This window comes from Scophthalmus maximus, chromosome 20 (genome assembly GCF_022379125.1).
Source record: "Scophthalmus maximus strain ysfricsl-2021 chromosome 20, ASM2237912v1, whole genome shotgun sequence".
NCBI classification, from domain to species: Eukaryota; Metazoa; Chordata; class Actinopteri; order Pleuronectiformes; family Scophthalmidae; genus Scophthalmus; species Scophthalmus maximus.
The window spans coordinates 92,501-109,845 of record NC_061534.1 but is presented as its reverse complement, the minus strand read 5'-3'; the positions used below and the strand labels follow the sequence as shown (position 1 = coordinate 109,845).

Sequence of the window (17,345 nt, the reverse complement as noted above, 5' to 3'; positions counted from 1 at the left end):
ATTCAAACAACATATTCATATTTATATCAAAAATGTCATTTGCTTGTGTTTAATGGATCGGTTTACACTTTGTATGAATCGAAAGACACTGGGTCAAAGGTCATGTATCCGGTGAACTGGTTGATTGTTGAGCTCATTTCTGTGATGACGTCAGAACCAGCAGTAACACTCCAGCAGGCGGCGGTAAAAACATGAACATGGAACCAAACCTCCTCCGCGCGGAACCTTTGTGTTGTGTGCTGCTTGTTTCCACCGGACCCGAATCCTCCGCGCCTCTTCTCATTCTCCGTGACTCGGTTCGGTTCGTGTCTTCCACCTGCTGATTCGTTGGTTCTCGTCTTTTCTCCGGTGAACCGCTCCGCTGTTACCGGACATGTCGAGCGGCGGCAGCTCTTTGTTCTCCGGCTTCCGGGTCCTGGGTCTTTACTCCAACCACGTGCCGCACGCGGTCCGGTTCCACCAGAAGCACCGGGAGTTCTACCTGGTGACGGTGGTCGGGAAGTGTCTGCACACGTACAACGTAAGAACCGACCACGTGCTTCACTCACAGGGACTCGAACCGTGTCACCGAACCGAGTCACGTGCTGGTCCGCTGGCAGCTCCGGTCCACACCGACAACACGTCACGGGCTTCAGTATTATTGATGTCGTCATTATTGTTATTGTTGTTGTTGTTTTCCAGTATAACGTGTTCGTGTGTGAACAGGTTGATCAGTGTATTGATTATTGATTATTGTTGCAGGTCAACAGGTTGGGGATCGTCGCTGTCAGTGAGTAGCTAAATATTAAATATGAGATCAATTTACAGTGTTTGTGGAGCTGCTGCTGAACTCTGACCCTGTGATGTCATGTGACGTGTTGCCTAGGTAACAGCCTGTCGGATGACATCACCTGCTTGGCAGCCGACAGGATGTTGGTGTTCGCTGCCGCTGGGAAACTCGTCAGCGCCTTCGCCCGAAACAAAGAGGTAACTTATGTTACACTGATGAATTTTGATCGTTATGAAAAGTCCGTTTTTCGTTTTGTCACATTAATCTTTAACGTCCGTACAGGTGGTGATGCGTTACAATGGTCACAGACAGGAAGTGCGTCTGCTGCTGCCGCTGGGCGATCACCTGATCTCTGCCGACAGCGGCGGCGATGTCATCGTGTGGGACGTTCAGGGCGGCGGTGAGCAGAGGGGGCGGGGCTTAAGGTACACTTAGCATTGTCTTTAATTTACCCATCATGCCTTGTTCTCTCCGCCACTCAGACGTGTACCTGCGTCTGCAGTTTGACCCCAACACTTTCGACGTGTCGGCCATGATGCACCCGAGCACCTACATGAACAAGGTGCTGCTGGGAAGCTCCCAGGGTGCATTGCAGCTGTGGAACATCAAGACAAGGTGAGAGGCTGATGTCACTTCACACACACACACACACACACACTCTGAAACACAGCTGATTGTTGTTTTCTCTCCTCAGTAAGTTGTTGTTCACGTTTCGTGGTTGGTCGATGGGAGTCACTGTTCTGCAGCAGGTGAGTGTGTGTGTGTGTGTGTGAGTGTGTGTGTGTGTGTGTGTGTGGGTATGTGTGTTATTTTCTCATGTGTTGAATAATAAAACTACATTTTCCAGAGTCCTGCAGTGGACGTGGTCGGCGTTGGCACAGCAACGGGCCGCATCATCATTCACAACATTCGTCTGGACGAAACACTGATGAGCTTCACACAAGACTGGGGACCAATCAGCTGGCTCGCTTTCAGAACAGGTACCTTGACCCCTGACCCTCGCTGAGCCTCTGATCCAGTTCAGAGGAAAGGACACAAGTGAAGGAAACGAGGATGTACCCATCTCTCTCTTTCTTTCTCTCTCTCTCTCTCTCAGACGGTCCTCCCATCGTGGCGTCCGGCAGCCCTCAGGGCCACATTGCATTCTGGGATCTCGAACGCCATCAGCTGGTCGCTCAGCAGAGACACGCCCACAGCACAGCCATCGCTGCAGCAACCTTCCTGCATGGGGAGCCGCTATTGGTCACTAACGGCGCTGACAACGCCATCAAGGTCCAACATATGAAAATATGAATCATATTCGTAACTGGACAGGAAAACGTTTCTCTGACCACAATCTGCTTCTCTCTTCTTCTTCAGGTGTGGATATTCGACCAGGAGGGAGGCGGAGCTAGACTGCTGCGGAGTCGTCAAGGGCACAGCGCCCCACCCACTACCATCCACCACCATGGCAACGACGGAAAAAATATCCTCAGTGCAGGTAAATAAAGGCTCATCAGAGCAGTGGCTTCTGGGTAACATACGTGTTCTGTCGTCATGTCAATCAGAAGCTTTATACTGTGTGTGCGTGCGTGCGTGTGTGTGTGCAGGTCAGGACGGGACACTTCAGTCTTTCTCCACCGTCCACGAGCGCTTCAACAAGAACCTGGGTCACGGTGAGGTCAAAGGTCAAACACACTCCTTTCAGAAAGTGTCACTTTAAAGCTGCTGTTCAAACAACTGTGTGTGTGTGTGTGTGTGTGTGTGTGTGTGTGTGTGTGTGTGTGTGTGTGTGTGTGTGTGTGTGTGTGTGTGTGTGTGTGTGTGTGTGTGTGTGTGTGTGTGTGTGTGTGTGTGTGTGTGTGTGTGTGTGTGTGTGTGTGTGTGTGCGTTTGTGTCTGTCTGTCTGAAGGTTCCATCAACAGGAAGAAGGAGCAGAAGAAGAAGAAGGGTCTGTCGTACGAGGAGCTACGTCTTCCGTCCATCTTGGCATTCTCCTCTGGTCGGCGCTCGACTCTTCTCACAACTCAGACTAAATATATTATATATATATTATATATATTTATATATAATATAATATCATTTAAGGATTTAAAAGATGATTTACGCCTCCTCTCTGTTGATTGACAGCTGCTGCCCGTCAGTCAGACTGGGACGGCATCGTTGCCTGTCATCGCGGTCGCCTAGCAGCCACAACATGGAACTACCAGAGGTGCACAATGGGAGCTCATCACCTGCAGCCACCCTCCCCTCGCCGGGACACTGTCGCCACGGTAATCACATCATGACACGGAGCTATAGTAAACTTATTCTCTGTTTACAGTACTCTGAATGTGATACTCACTTCCTGTCACTGTTCCAGGCCGTCGACATCACTTCCTGTGGTAACTTTGCTGTGATTGGCTCGTCGAGCGGACGTGTTGACGTATACAACCTGCAGTCTGGCCTTCATCGTGGTTGCTATGGCGACAGTGAGAAAGGTGTGATGAACTGTTCTTCTGTGATTGGTCTTTGAAAATATCTCTGTCCATCTCTGACTCCGACCCTCTGCCTCCACCCCTCTGCTTTCAGCTCACTGTGGCGCAGTGCGAGGCGTCGCCACGGATACCCTGAACCAGCTGACTCTCACCGCCGGCTCGGATTGGCTGCTCAAGTTCTGGCGCTTCAAGACTAGGAAACAGGAAGAAGAGCTGAAGCTAAATGCTGCACCGGCTACCATGATGCTACACAGAGACAGGTAGCTAATGGTTAACAAAGGTAGCTAACGCTTAGCATGACTTAGCTCAGCAACAGGTAGCTAACAGTTTTGTCTTTTCTTTTCTGTTGTTAGCGGGATGTTAGCATTAGTGCTGGATGACTTCACGGTGCTGGTGGTCGACATAGAAACCAGACGTGTGGTCAGGAAGTTTGTGGGTCACCATGGCAACATAAATGACATGGTGGGTTACAGAGGGCTAACATAATGATGCTAACTGTTATAACAGATTAGTGATGACATCACTTTGTCTCTCAGACGTTTAGCCCTGACGGCCGCTGGCTGGTTACCGTGGCGATGGACTGCACCATACGGACCTGGGACCTCCCCTCGGGCTGGTGAGAATTCACCTCCAACCTCCGACCTACATCTATAATAATTATAACTTAATAATCAGTCAACATTAATCTTCTTCTCTCTACAGCCTCGTTGACTGTTTCCTGGTTGCCATGGCGCCAGTGGGTGTGTCTATGTCGCCGACGGGAGACTTCCTGGCGACGGCTCACATCGACAGTCTGGGAGTTTACCTCTGGTCTGAACCAATCAGCTCTCAGCGTTTTCACAATCATTTAGATTCATGTTTAAAAATGTTTGTAATCGTGACACTCATCAGCTGATCTTACAGCAGCCAATCAAAATATGTCTCTTCTCCCACAGGACCAATAAGAGTCTGTGTGGACCTGTGGGGCTCCGCCCCCTCCCGGCAGATCACCAACCAGCTACGGAGACACTGCCGGGCGTCACAGTGGATCAATCAGAACAGGAAGTGACATCAGAGGAGGGGGATGATGCTTATAAGTCGGCCGATCAGTTGGGGGCGGAGCTTGTTACGCTGTCACTGCTGCCGGAGTCTCGATGGAAAAGTCTTCTTTACCTGGACGACATCAAGGTCACATGACTTGAAGTCATTCAGATCAGTTGATCATTTCACTCATTAATCGTTTGTTTGATCGCCATGACAATCGTGATGTTTGTGTTTGTAGAAGAAGAATAAACCTGTGGCTCCGCCTCTTGCGCCGCCTGCTGCGCCCTTCTTCCTGCCAACACTTCCTGGTCTCACGCCACGATTCACGTCACCCACGGCAACTGAACAGGAAACACAGGTACAACATCTTGTCTCCAGTTGGTAACCATGGTACTGCATGTTTCAGTCAGCTGATATTGATCAGTGACGTCAGACAGTGATGTCAGACAGTGAAACGATGATGTAATCCATGGTGTAATGAAGTCGTCGTCTTTCTCCAGTCGAAGCTGCTGCCTTCGGGTTTGTCATCTCAGAGGTCAAAGTTCACCGCTGCTCTGGAAGCTGCTCTGGAGTCTGGATCATGTGAGCCATAGTTTTGTTTGTACATTCATTATTTGATATTTGTTATGACAGTAACTTTAGTTTTATGTAAATGTTTTAATAAAAACTCTCTCCCAGCAGTTAATTGCCCGGTGCTTCTCCTGAAGGATTTTGGGCCGTCTGCGGTCTCCGTCGAGCTCACCTGTCTGACATCAGAGGGGGGTGGAGCCAGCAGCCTCCTGCTCGCTTTCATCCACATGATTGAACACATGTTGGCCAGTGGGCGGGACTTTGATCTGGCTCATTCTTACCTGGCGCTTTTCCTGAAGGTCAGCAACCAATGAGAGCGCAGCTTCGTCTCTACTCGTTTTCAGTCTTTTATTGTGAAAATCTCAGCCCCCTTTTCACCTGTCGTTTTTTCTTCCACAGCTTCATCTCCGCTCGTTGTCACAGGACACTTTTGCCATGGAAGCGTTGCTCCGCCTCTCCACCCAGCTGGAGGCAGGTTGGGCGGAGCTACGAGCATCACTCGACCAATCACTGTGTCTGCTGTCGTACACCAAGAGTGCACTGCTGTGACACGCACACACTTTGTGTATTTCAATAAAGTTTGATGTTGAATGTTCATCAGTGTTTTTGTTTTGAACATTTACGTAACTCGAGGCAGAAATAAAAGTCAAATCATAAAATCACTAAATTCAAGCACTAAACAGTTTTATTGAAAAGAAACAAATAGTATTTTTCACTTGATTAAAAAAACTTGGTTGAAGAAGTGACATCACTCAGACAACCAGAGTTTGAAGGTACGGTCGTAGGAACATGTTGCGATCAGTTTACCGTCAGGCGACACGTCGACGCCCATCACCTGAAAACAAAAACACGTGGTGTTAACGAACCGACGTAATCACGTATCAACCGAATGGACCTATCAGCGCGCAGCGTTCGTACCTTCCCCTCGTGTCCGGCGAGCGTCTTCAGTGGCGTCCAACCAGGATGACTCCAGACCTTTGCCGTGTTGTCGTATGCTCCAGTCAACAGGAAGTGACCGTCCGTGGCTACAAACAGGAAGTGAGGTCAGACACAAACTAAATCAAACAAAACTACATTTTAGAAGTAAAAATTAAAACCTATTAAAATAAAATACAAAGATGTTTTTACATTGGAAGCGAACAGCGGACACCAGGTTCTGGTGGGCGGGGACTGTGTACAGGCACTTCCTGTTTCTCAGCTCCCAGACCTTACAGGTGTTGTCACCACTTCCTGTTGCCAAGTGATGCCTGAGGAAAGAAATAAAAAACAAACTTTATTCAATGTTTAATCTTTTGCTCTGCTCGTCTGTGATTGGCTGTGTGCTGAGCGAGCTGCTCTGTGATTGGCTGACCCGTTGGGGGAGAAGTGCAGGCTGTAGATCTCCTTCAGGTGACCCTCCAGGAACATAATGCAGCGCCCAGTCCTCAGGTCCCACACCCTGCCGAACGAATCCAGGCCTCTGATTGGATGACAGGCACAGAGGACTTCAATCACTGATCATACTACAGTGTTTTAAAGTTTTGAACATTACAGTGTATTGTACTACAGTAAAGTGTTGTGTAGTATTTCAGTACCCAGTAGCAGCCAGTGACCCGTCGGGGTGAAAGGTCATGTCGTGGACGCCCTTGCTGTGACCTTCCTGGTGGAGAATTTCCTCCTGAACCTCCAGATCCCACAGACGCCACGAATTATCATAACTACACACAGACATGTACACTTAGTGTGAGGAAATACTCTGAGAGTGTACAAGTTCACAGATGATGATGATGGTCTGACATCAGTTTACCAGCTCGTTCCGAGGAACCTTCCAGACGGATGCCACGACACCCGGGACACTCGCTCGCTGTGACCCTCGATGTCCGCCACTGGCTCGTCGCTACGGCAACATGAGACACAGCAGTTAATGACCATCTACACAGCAAGTCTCCTGCCTCCTCATCTCCTCGTCTCCTCACCTCTCCAGATTCCATAACTTCACAGACCCGTCAGCAGCACATGAGGCCAAGCTCACATCCGATTGGTCAAGAGAGACTCCAGCCTGTGGGCGGAACATGACGGAACCCACGTTGGTGTTGTGTCCTGGCAGAAGGGGGCGGAGCCAGTTATTAAGACTTCACATAAACTGTCAATTAAATATAAAGATAATACATCTGATACAACTGAATTAACAGAAAAAGCGAGTGATGATCATATTTCATCATGTGAAGCTCCGGCCACCTCTGAGTGTACGAATCAGGTTGCAGTCGGGGACGGACCACAGCTTACACAGACCGCTCCTGCGGGGAGGGGGAGAGGTTAGTATCACTATGGTAACTGCTCGTATGGTAATGTGTAAAGTGGGCTGGGCTTGTACCAGGAGCCGGTGGCCAACATCTTGGAGTCGGGGCTGAAGTGGCAGAAGCTGATTGGTCGATCATCTCCGATCTGACTGCAGAAGTTGTTCAGATTCTGAAGAAGAAGAAAAGTTTGATTCTGCAGATTTAATATTTGATTAATTGATTTGATTATTGATAATATCTCTCATCTCACCCTCAGGCTCTTGTGCAGCTCTTGCTGTCGGATCCCCCTCGTTGCCTCAGCAACATCCCTCTGAGCACGTTCCGCCTCCAGACGCTTAAAGGCCCTAATGGACCAATCACAGTAGAGCCTTGAACCAACTGATCAACTGATCAATATCAGAGATTCACAGTAAATGTCTCTGATTAGTCCGTTTGCTACTGACTCACCGTGGAAGAGAGTATCTGGCCAACCAGAGCCGGGCATCCTTCAGGAATGCGGAGCCTTCATGGTACCACGTCTGCTGGCACTGATTGGTCAAAAAGAAAATACAGTGTACTTGTGTGTACTCCTGTGTAATCGTGTTTACTCCTGTGTACTCGAGTGAATACTCACCTCTTCCTGTGATCTCTTTGCTCGCTCTTCATCTTTCCTGGATTTCTTCAGGGCGTCGGGACCAACGACCGACAAGACGCTTCTCAACCTGAGGACAGACATGAAACTGTCTCACTGCGACACTGTCTTACTGAGACTGGTTCACTGCGACACTGTCTTACTGCGACTGTCTTACTGAGACTGGTTCACTGCAACTGTCTCACTGTGACACTGTCTTACTGAGACTGGTTCACTGGGTCTGTCTCACTGTGACACTGTCTTACTGCGACTGTCTCACTGTGACACTGTCTTACTGAGACTGGTTCACTGCGACTATCTCACTGTGACAATGTCTGACTGAGACTGGTTCATTGTCTTACTGCCACTGTCTCGTTGGGAGACTGTCTCACTGTGACACTGTCTGACTGCGACTGTCTCAATGCGACTGGTTCACTGTTACACTGTCTTACTGTGACTGTCTCACTGCGACTGGTTCACTGTTACAATGTCTCACTGTGACACTGACTTACTGCGACTGGTTCACTGCGACTGTCTCACTGTGACAATGTCTTACTGAGACTGGTTCACTGTCTTACTGCCACTGTCTCGTTGTGAGACTGTCTCACTGCGACTGTCTCAATGCGACTAGTTCACTGTTACACTGTCTCACTGCGACTGTCTCAATGCGACTAGTTCACTGTTACACTGTCTCACTGCGACTGTCTCACTGCGACTGTCTCACTGCGACTGGTTCACTGTTACACTGTCTTACTGTGACTGTCTCACTGCGACTGGTTCACTGTTACACTGTCTTACTGTGACTCTGTGTCACTGTCCAGTGAAGGGGGCGGGTCATTTTCTCACCTCTCTCGCCGATCAGCTGGTCCCTCTCCGAACAACGTGATTGGCTCACCGAGCGCCCGGAGACCCGCCTTCACCTCTGCGTCGTCCGTGGAGACGGTGATCTGACGCGCTCGCCGCCGCCGCTCAAACTCAGCGAGCGCTTCGTGTTGACGCTCGCTGACCCGCTCCTCCATCTCCATCGTCTCTCCTGGATGGCATCATGGGAAACTGAGTCTCACTCTCATCTGACACGTCCACTCACTCACACCTGTAGTTAGCGTTAGAACACGCGACTCACCTGACGAGATGTTGATGTTTCCCGCCTCGATTCCCGCCTTCACCGCATCACTTCCTGTCCCCTTGCCGCCGTGCCTCGCTGAGCTCAGACGTTCCCGCTCTTTCTCCTCCAGGCTTCCATAGAAAACACGACTCCTCTTCACGGCCGGAGCCGCGTCCTCCTCGTCCGACATCTTACACCCAAAGGCTGCTGGCAAAACTACAGCGCTGAAAATCACACGAAGAATTAACAGAGAAAATAAACACAATAAGTAAATATTAATTTCAGCTATTTGTCATCATAAACAAATTAAACCTGTGAAAAAAACAAAAACATTCTGTTATTGAATGAAAAAGTATGAACATTTAAAAGATTTAAAAGGTTTATTTTCGAAGGACGCATGTATTTTTCACATTGACACTAAAGAAGAACAACAGAAAAAGTGAAGAGCGCCTCTACTGGTCCCGAGTGGTATGACGCTCGTGTTCCGATGGTGAACCGGTCCCGTTCCATCGGTCCTTGTCCTGGTCTTGTTCCACCGGTCTTGTTCCACCGGTCCTGGTCTTGTTCCATCGTCCCTTGATAAATAATTTTAAGTATGATTCCAGATCCGGTCCTCTGCGGTCCGGTCCGCCACAGACCGGCACCGCGAGCGTAGGCGCGTGTAACCGGGAGTGTGTTAGCCGTTAGCATCAGGCGGAACCAGCCCGCTCCTGAAGTAAAAGCTGAAACATCTTTATTTTTAGTTTAGTTTCACTCGAACTCACCTGAAGACAAACGAACCGACCGCGTCTCTCGGAGCCGTGACCCGGATGTAACCTACCTCTTCTGCTTCCGGGTCAAACCGCTGTATTTCCGGTCGACACAGTGGTAGCAAGCAAACAGCAGAGAAGAGAAACCCCGGGAAAGTGACTGCGCACCTGCCAGGTAACGTACCTCTGTCGACGTCACTTCACGTGTTCACGTTTTTTGCCTGGTCGAAACTCGACGGACGCTTGTGTTTCCGCTTTAACTCTGTTCTGACACCGTCACACGGGCGTTAGCCGGTTAGCTTAGCTTCCCTACACCTCCAGTTCCGCTGTGACACTGTCACGTGATCACTGCTGGATCGAAACGGTGCGTTTCCGTCATTTAGAAATAATCGGGAAAAGGAGTTTCCAACTGCTTGATCCGCTGTTAGCCACGTGACAGTAAGACGTCATCACTCCCGAACTGATCAGTGGTTGATAATGATTCGATAATCAGGTCCAGTAATGTGATGGTCTGAATGTACAGAGTCTAAATTTTAGGATTTGATTGGATTATCATCACGTTTATGAACTGTTTATATACTTATAAATTATTTCAGTAGACACTAATTTCTGTCACATTTAAATAAAGTTTGTTGATGTTGAAGGTCTGAGAAGATGTTGAGGAGGAAACCGACTCGTCTGGAGCTGAAGATCGACGACACCGAGGAGTTCGAGAGCGTCAAGAAGGAGCTGGAGGTAAATATCACTCTATCAATATCAATTGATCAGCTGACAGGAAGGTAAACAGCTGTTGGTTTGTTTGTTTTAGGCCAGGAAGCGACAGCGCGAGGAGGCGGAGTCAGGAGGCGGAGTAGGTGGTTCTTCTGTAATCAGTGTTGACATCATTGGGGGCGGAGCCTCTGCCTCCCCCTGCTCCTCCACAGCAGCATCGAGGGCGGAGCTAATCAACGAGCGAATCGGCTACAAGCCACACCCCAAGCCGGCCACGCTGCCGACACTGTTCGGAAGTTTACAGTTTTAACACGACAATAAAACTCATGTTCAAAACTGTTTGTTTGTTTGGATCAAATATCAGAAACATGAATCAGTGATTAATCATTGGAATGTGATTTTATTACTTGTCATTAAAATCAGCTTCAAACAAAATAATTAAAAAGTTTTGAGTTGTTAGATTTTTGATTTTGATTTAAATTCATAAACAGTGTAATATCAGACACCAGACATGGAGCTGTGTGTTCACGTGTTTTATTTTGTAATAAATGCTACAAAGATATTTTCATAAAGAGTTTAAACAAATATAAAAGACAAACAGACGATTAGTGTTTCGAAAGATTTGAACAAAGAGAAAACATCTGTACTTTATTTACAGTAAGTCAGTAGCTCTGACATCACTAAGGATTAGGCCACGCCCCATCACCATCCAGGAAACCATGTTGACCAATCAGGGCTCTCCATTCATTAACGAGTAGTCAATATATATAATTTAGTTACTATGACAACCAGCAAATACACGGATGAAGTGCTGATTGGAAGAAGAGATTGAGACTGAAAGAAACATTTTTAAAAGCAGTCTTTTTTTTTACCTGAAAACAACATGATGGAATTGGAACTTTCCTGGAATTACACAAGCAAAATGTGGGCTGGGCGTGGTCTGTGTGATGATTGACAGCTGTCAGATAATAAAACATAAGTAACATAAAAAATAAAATGAATAAAACCACAATAAATAAAAATAATCAGTTTGTTAGTGCTGAGAGCTGATTGGTCCTCAGCAGCGGGGTCGTTAAGTGTTTATCTGTTGCCATGGTAACAGCTGGTGGGTCTTTGTATTTTTGGCTTATGTTGTAAAAAGTTATTTTTGGTGTTCTTCATTTGATAAAAAATAGAATGATTTTAGCAGACGCTCACTGATCACCGATGGCCGATGTTTAAATAAAGTTTTTATTGATTGGTTGGACATTAGCGTCAGCGTGTTAATCAATATTTGATGATTGATACCTGATCAGGAACAACGTCAAGTGTAATCAGAGCAAGAACGTTAGCTACATTCATGCTATCATCAACTGACCACGTCGCTAGCAACATGCTAACCTGTTTACCACGCAGTTCAAAGAGAGATCTAATGCTAAATGCTAACAGAGGTTGTGCTGCAGACCACGCCCACCTGACACGTCACCGTGACCACGCGGTGCTGCTGAGGACGGGCTCTGATGATGTCATCACTTTTTCTTGATGGCCGTCAGGTCTCGCTGCAGCTCAGAGAACTTGGGTCGCTCCTCGGCGTTGTACTGCCAGCAGCGCTGCATCACCTGGTACACGTCATCCAGGCAACGCTGAGGACACGCCATCCTGTAACCTAGCAACCAGGATGAGATCACGGTTGACGTCACTATTTAACCTTTGACCTCTGTGTGCAGGACAATGATGTACATTCTCCCGTTGTCATGACGTCATCATGATGTCTTTAAGGCATACAATGGCCAGTAATTGGCTGATGTCATGTGTTTTGTTCACTTTGAGCTTTGACCCGATTCTGACTTCATGATGACATCATTGCTCCCTCAAGATCATAATGATTTGTGGATCTATATAATCATCGTCACTGGACCAGGGACATTACCTTTCTCCACCTGCTCTCGGGCCTGCTGATTGGTCATGCCGGGATAAGGACACACCCCCAGACTGAAGGTTTCCCACAGCAGGATCCCGTAACTCCACACGTCACTCTCCGAGCTGTAACGACCTGCAGCCAATCACAGAGCAGGCATATTAAGCCCTGGCCCGGCAGTTGAAGTCACCTGGTTTGAGGTAATTGTGACTGTGGGAGGAAGTGAGTGTGTTAGACAGGAGAGTGTGAGACAGATGAGTATGTGAGACAGGTGAGTGTGAGACAGGTGAGTGTGTGAGACAGGTGATTGTGTGAGACAGGCGAGTGGGTGAGACAGGAGAGTGTGTGAGACAGGTGAGAGTGTGAGACGTGGGAGTGTGAGACAGGTGAGTGTGTGAGACAGGAGAGAATGTGAGACAGGTGAGTGTGTGAGACAGGAGAGAATGTGAGACAGGTGAGAATGTGAGACAGGTGAGTTTGTGAGACAGGAGAGTGTGTGAGACAGGTGTGTGTTACCGTAGTTGAGCGCCTCAGGTGCCGTCCACTTGATTGGAATCTGTTTGAGTCCAGATGAAGAATAAACTCCGTCGTCCTCCTGACGACTCATCCCGAAGTCACTGATCTTCAACACGCTTCCTTCGCCCACCAGACAGTTCCTCGCCGCCAGGTCCCTGACAGACAGACAGGTGGAGACAGAGGGGTTAAGGTGAGGTTAACCTTGTGATCATCACAGCGACCCCTGAGGGTCGAGGGCTGTGAGTTTGATGGCTCGTCAGTTCTTGTTTTCTTCATGGGTTTTTAACGTGTTCGATGTCGACGGGCTTCAGACATGTTAAATGTAAAATGTGACGACGTGTAACGCGTAACATGTAAAAACATATTACACGGCGTTGCATGATGCATGTAACGTTAAATGAAGTAATGAAGGTTCAGAGTGTCTGCCAGAGCAGGTGATGTGTTCACAGACTGTAGGACACACGAGTTACCTGTGGATGCAGTTCTTGCTCTCCAGGTACGCCATGCCAGCGGCAGCGTCGACAGCAAAGCGAACGAGCTGCTTCGTCTTCAACTCGTCTTTCTTCTTCCTCAGAAAGGACAGGAAGTCTCCACCTGATAGACACGGCGAGCGTCACCCAAGCAAACCACTTAAAAGACTCCAACCAATAAGAAAACAACATGAGTCAGGCTCCACCCACCAGGAACCAGCTCCATGACGATGTAGATTGGCTGTCGTTGCGTACAAACACCAATCAGCTTCACGATGTTCGGGTGGTCGTACTGTTTCAGTATCCTGCAGCCAATCACAGACAGGCAGCGTGAGACCACAGCCAATCACAGCGTGTCAGGGTTCACGTGAAACTCCTGACACTTGTATTTATTGTGTGTGTGTATGTGTGTGTGATCGGACCTGGCCTCCGACAGAAAGCGTATCTTCAGTTCTGGAGGTAAATCTTCTTTACATGTTTTAACAGCGACCTGCGTCTTGTCTCGTTGCAGCGTCCCTTTGTACACCTCGCCAAAGTTGCCCTGGAGACAGGCATAATACAGCACGGCATGATGGGTAATGTAGGCAGAGAGAGGTTAACGTGTTTGACAGTGAGTGTGCGTGTCGTAACCTTTCCCAGCAGGTCGCCCAGCGCCACGTCCTCGTGGTTCAGGATCCACTTCTTATCCTGAACACACAACAACCATCAGTGAGCACGAGCGTGCACGAGCATGCATGCACACAGATGCGCGCACACACACACGGCATGCATGTTAGGGTCAACATATGAGTGGTTGCCTTGACGACTGGGTTGAGCAGCACGACTCCAGACTTCTTGGTGATCACTTGTTTAGTGGAGAAATGATGTTCGATGAGCTGAGGGATGGTGGTGAAACCCGTCCCTTCAAAACGGTACTGACTCTACCAGACAGAGAGAGAGAGAGAGAGAGAGAGAGGTGTATACATATACACACACACACACACATATATATGTACATGTATATAAATATATTTGTTACAGGACTCACGTCGGCGAACTGGATGATGAAGTGTCGTCTCTGCTCGTCAGAGAACACCGACAGGACGTACTCGCCCGGTTTTCCGTGACTCTCCCTCACCAGGAAGTCTCCCTGTTGCCGTAGTAACTCCTGAGCCTCGGTGCGGGGGATGGCTCCGTGATACCACTCCTGCTCAGCCAGGGGGCGCTCCGACGTGGGGATCACATCGAAGAACTGCTGCAGTTGTTGGTGGGGGGGGGGGGGGGGGGGGGGGCACAATCTCTTTACAACGACAAGCTAACACTCACACACACAGCATCAGTGATGTCACAGTGATCCAATAAGAATGGTTCTCACCGAGGAGGAGGAGCCCAACATGGATTTAGGAGATCGGATCATTCCGGCCAGAGAGTGACGCAGAGTGTCGAAGCGAGAGCTCTTCTCCTTCGTCTTGTCCTGAAAAAACACACACACACACACACACACACACACACACACACACACACACACACACACACACACACACACACACACACACACACACACACACACACACACACACACACACACACACAGAGTGAGCTCTACTTCCTGTGATCAGATCTCAGATCAGATCACACATTAATCAATAACTGGTTATTTACGGTGGATCCGACAGAACGCGCATCGTCCTCATACGGCAGTGCGGGGGGAGGCGGCGGTGGGGGAGGGGAGGTGGTGACGGCAGCCATCTTGGTGTCCAGCAGGGCCTTCTGGGAGGCAAGGCGAGCCTCGGTTCCACGCAGTGACTGGACGGCATGACGAAGCTCGAGAAGAGAGAGTTTCTGACTGAGTAGCAGGACGCAGCTGAGGGTGAGAGACAGAAACAATGAGCACAGAGAGAGAGAGAGAGAGAGAGAGAGAGAGAGGGAGAGAGGGACTCACTCGCTCCTCCGCTCGCCGCTCTGCTGACTCGTCTGGATCTTGGCGTCGAGGTCATCGGCCAATGCCTCCTTCGTCCTCAGATTCTGCTGAGTCAGGGTCAGCTCCTCTGTCGCCGACAACAACCTGAACAAGGAGATAATAATCATAAACAAATGACGAGAGAGAGACTTTTACTTTGAAAGGAAACAGGAAACAGAGTTGTAGTAACGCACATGGCCTGCAGGCTGTCGGCCGTCAGCGTGTTCCAGAGGATCTCATTGGCCGGCAGGTTGTCCGTCTCCTCCAACAGGGACGCGTCGAACTCCACGCTCGGCTCCAGAGTCTCCGGAGACCTGAGAGAGGCGGACACTGTTACCACGGTGACCGAGAGACAGACAGCATTACCATGGTAACCAGAGTGCAGCTGACCTGTAGGCGTCGATGAAGTGTTGGTACTCTGCGAGAGGGTCGATCTGCTGAACCGCCGCCGAGAGCTGCTGATGAACCTTCACCATGTCGTCCGTCAGAAGACTGCTGATCTCACAGTACTCCTCCAAAATACTCCTACTGCAGTAATAAACAGAGTACACAGCTGTCATTCACACAGTACTACTCCAGAATACTCCTACTGCAGTAATACATAGCTGTTATACACACAGTACTCCTCCAGAATACTCCTAGTGCAGTAATACACACAGTACTCCTCCAGAATAGTCATACTGCAGTAAGACACTTATATATAATAATATCGGTTATATTATATATGAATACCTGAGAAAGTACATAGTTCATATTCTGCTGACAGGCCCCGCCCACCACCTCGTCAGTCATGTGACTTACAGTGCCAGCGTCATGTCCTCCTGCATCCTCTGGAGGGCGTCGAGCAGGGCGGGGGCGGCGTGCTGTCGGTGTTCGTCCTGCTGCGTTCGAGCGCCGCACACCGCCAACACGTACTGGTTGTGAAGGTTGTGGAGCTTCGCCGTCACTTTGTCGTATCGCTCTCGGGCACGCTCCGCCTCTCGGCCTGTTATTGGATCAGAACCAGGAAGAGGAGCAGTCAGCAGTGTGTCAGCAGGTGCTCAGGTTCTTTAATGAAATAAAAGCGTCTGACCTTTAGCCAGAGCCTCTCTGTACTTCTCTTTGGCGTTGTTCGCGTCTCGGCTCAACTGACGATACGTCGCCTTCAACTTCTCCAGGTCGCTCCTGGTTACCTGGCAACAACAAGCACCGGAGTTACCGTGGGAAACGTCTGCGTGTCGTCAGCCGCGTGTTGCGGTGTATTTCCCGGCAGACCTTGTGGTTGTGGCTCTCCAGCTGCTGATGAAGACTCTGGTAGCTCTTCTTCACCTGCTGCTTGTCTCGGATCAGCGTGGCGAGGCGGTGCAGAGGACCCGAGTTCAGGTCGTCGGCGTGACTCCTCATCACTCGCCCTAACGCCTCTGTCTGACGAATCACCTGAGACCACGACTGATAGAGAGAGAGCAGCTGTGACACCAGCGCTGGGCGTGGCCAAGAGACAACAGGACTGAATAAACAGCGGCGTCGCTCACCTTGCTCACCGTGCTCACGTAGTCAGCTGCTTCCTGCTTCTCCGTTTGCTGAGTCATGCTGAGCAGCAGAGCGGCGTATTCCTTATCGCTCTTCACCCGCAGAGTCATGAAGCGCTTCACCGTCTCCAGCAGCTAGAGGGCGACAGACACACACTTCTGTTCTTATACACAGCAGGGACAGTATGGACAGTAGAGACATGGACAGTTGAAACAGTAGAGACAGTAGAGACAATAGAGACGATCCGAAGCGATCCGATTGGTTCGTAGCTGTGGTGTATGACTGAGCCAGTTGGCAGGTCCGCAACCTCTAAGGAAGTAACGACATCAGTAGATGTGAATAGCGACGGAGTGACGTTGAGGAAACTTACAAAGCTAAAACACACGGTGGCTGAACGTTTTTTCATTTCTGAGAAAATGTTAAAGTGTTGCATAGCAACCACCGTGCAGTGTGCAGGCAGCCAGGAGGAACGACTTCTTATTAATCGTTAAAAAAATGCTTTTTTGACTAAATAAAAAAATCGAATTGTAAAGTATTGATTAATTTCACACTTTTATAGAAGCAACATCTTCTTTCAGTCCGAGGTATATGATCATCATGTCATAGTGGAGGGAACAACGACCTTGACTGTGACATAATGATCATAAATCCCAGACTGAAGTGAGATAATGATCAAGTACATAAGAGCATCTTTAAATAAATATGTGGAGAGAAGCACCTTTAACTCCCAGTCCTGCAGCTT

The 17,345-nt window shown here is 49.0% G+C and overlaps 4 protein-coding genes across 11 annotated transcripts in view; 2 read left to right on the top strand and 2 right to left on the bottom strand.

Annotated features, from left to right (window-relative positions):
• Nucleotides 1-182: 182 nt before the first annotated feature.
• On the top strand, nt 183-5,413 carry wdr36 (WD repeat domain 36). 2 transcript variants are annotated; one of them, XM_035607293.2, is made up of 22 exons: nt 183-520; nt 742-769; nt 866-966; nt 1,052-1,169; nt 1,252-1,384; nt 1,464-1,518; nt 1,617-1,749; nt 1,866-2,041; nt 2,129-2,249; nt 2,359-2,424; nt 2,661-2,750; nt 2,879-3,021; nt 3,111-3,228; nt 3,320-3,485; nt 3,579-3,687; nt 3,762-3,841; nt 3,928-4,035; nt 4,161-4,392; nt 4,487-4,606; nt 4,749-4,830; nt 4,927-5,117; nt 5,218-5,413. In XM_035607293.2, the coding sequence occupies exons 1-22, from the start codon at nt 374-376 to the stop codon at nt 5,365-5,367; spliced, it is 2,667 nt and encodes an 888-aa protein (XP_035463186.2). In that variant the 5' UTR covers nt 183-373; the 3' UTR covers nt 5,368-5,413. The 2 variants fall into 2 exon arrangements, with proteins under 2 accessions (XP_035463186.2, XP_047185634.1); XM_047329678.1 differs by having other exon boundaries at nt 184-520; nt 4,930-5,117.
• Nucleotides 5,414-5,481: 68 nt separating this feature from the next.
• prpf4 (PRP4 pre-mRNA processing factor 4 homolog (yeast)) lies at nt 5,482-9,903 on the bottom strand. 2 transcript variants are annotated; one of them, XM_035607296.2, is made up of 15 exons: nt 9,746-9,903; nt 8,831-9,036; nt 8,554-8,740; nt 7,711-7,798; nt 7,545-7,624; nt 7,348-7,441; nt 7,172-7,266; nt 7,036-7,094; nt 6,774-6,897; nt 6,605-6,694; nt 6,393-6,515; nt 6,170-6,277; nt 5,947-6,065; nt 5,737-5,843; nt 5,482-5,653 (listed from the first exon to the last, which is right to left on the bottom strand). In XM_035607296.2, the coding sequence occupies exons 2-15, from the start codon at nt 9,000-9,002 to the stop codon at nt 5,567-5,569; spliced, it is 1,533 nt and encodes a 510-aa protein (XP_035463189.1). In that variant the 5' UTR covers nt 9,003-9,036; nt 9,746-9,903; the 3' UTR covers nt 5,482-5,566. The 2 variants fall into 2 exon arrangements, with proteins under 2 accessions (XP_035463189.1, XP_035463188.1); XM_035607295.2 differs by lacking the exon at nt 9,746-9,903 and adding an exon at nt 9,577-9,701.
• cdc26 (cell division cycle 26 homolog) lies at nt 9,603-10,608 on the top strand. Its single transcript, XM_035607311.2, has 3 exons — nt 9,603-9,736; nt 10,206-10,296; nt 10,370-10,608. The coding sequence occupies exons 2-3, from the start codon at nt 10,216-10,218 to the stop codon at nt 10,580-10,582; spliced, it is 294 nt and encodes a 97-aa protein (XP_035463204.1). The 5' UTR covers nt 9,603-9,736; nt 10,206-10,215; the 3' UTR covers nt 10,583-10,608.
• A 182-nt stretch (nt 10,609-10,790) lies between these two features.
• Nucleotides 10,791-17,345, bottom strand: part of fer (fer (fps/fes related) tyrosine kinase) — a 13,315-nt gene continuing 6,760 nt past the window's right edge. For 3 of the 6 annotated variants that reach the window (XM_047329681.1, XM_047329679.1, XM_035607294.2), the window contains exons 2-20: nt 17,322-17,345; nt 16,606-16,737; nt 16,349-16,522; nt 16,167-16,266; nt 15,896-16,079; nt 15,485-15,622; nt 15,289-15,408; nt 15,077-15,199; nt 14,797-14,998; nt 14,510-14,608; nt 14,183-14,389; nt 13,953-14,075; nt 13,786-13,842; nt 13,578-13,696; nt 13,366-13,460; nt 13,156-13,279; nt 12,686-12,840; nt 12,182-12,304; nt 10,791-11,917 (exon numbers count right to left, since the gene is read on the bottom strand). The exon at nt 17,322-17,345 is cut by the window's right edge and continues 145 nt beyond it. In XM_047329681.1, coding sequence (XP_047185637.1) covers nt 11,781-11,917; nt 12,182-12,304; nt 12,686-12,840; nt 13,156-13,279; nt 13,366-13,460; nt 13,578-13,696; nt 13,786-13,842; nt 13,953-14,075; nt 14,183-14,389; nt 14,510-14,608; nt 14,797-14,998; nt 15,077-15,199; nt 15,289-15,408; nt 15,485-15,622; nt 15,896-16,079; nt 16,167-16,266; nt 16,349-16,522; nt 16,606-16,737; nt 17,322-17,345 — 2,436 coding nt within the window. In that variant the 3' untranslated portion in view covers nt 10,791-11,780. Of the gene's footprint in view, nt 11,918-12,181; nt 12,380-12,685; nt 12,841-13,155; nt 13,280-13,365; nt 13,461-13,577; nt 13,697-13,785; nt 13,843-13,952; nt 14,076-14,182; nt 14,390-14,509; nt 14,609-14,796; nt 14,999-15,076; nt 15,200-15,288; nt 15,409-15,484; nt 15,623-15,895; nt 16,080-16,166; nt 16,267-16,348; nt 16,523-16,605; nt 16,738-17,321 lie in introns of those variants that run through there. The other 3 variants (XM_047329683.1, XM_047329682.1, XM_047329684.1) reach the window with 3 other exon arrangements.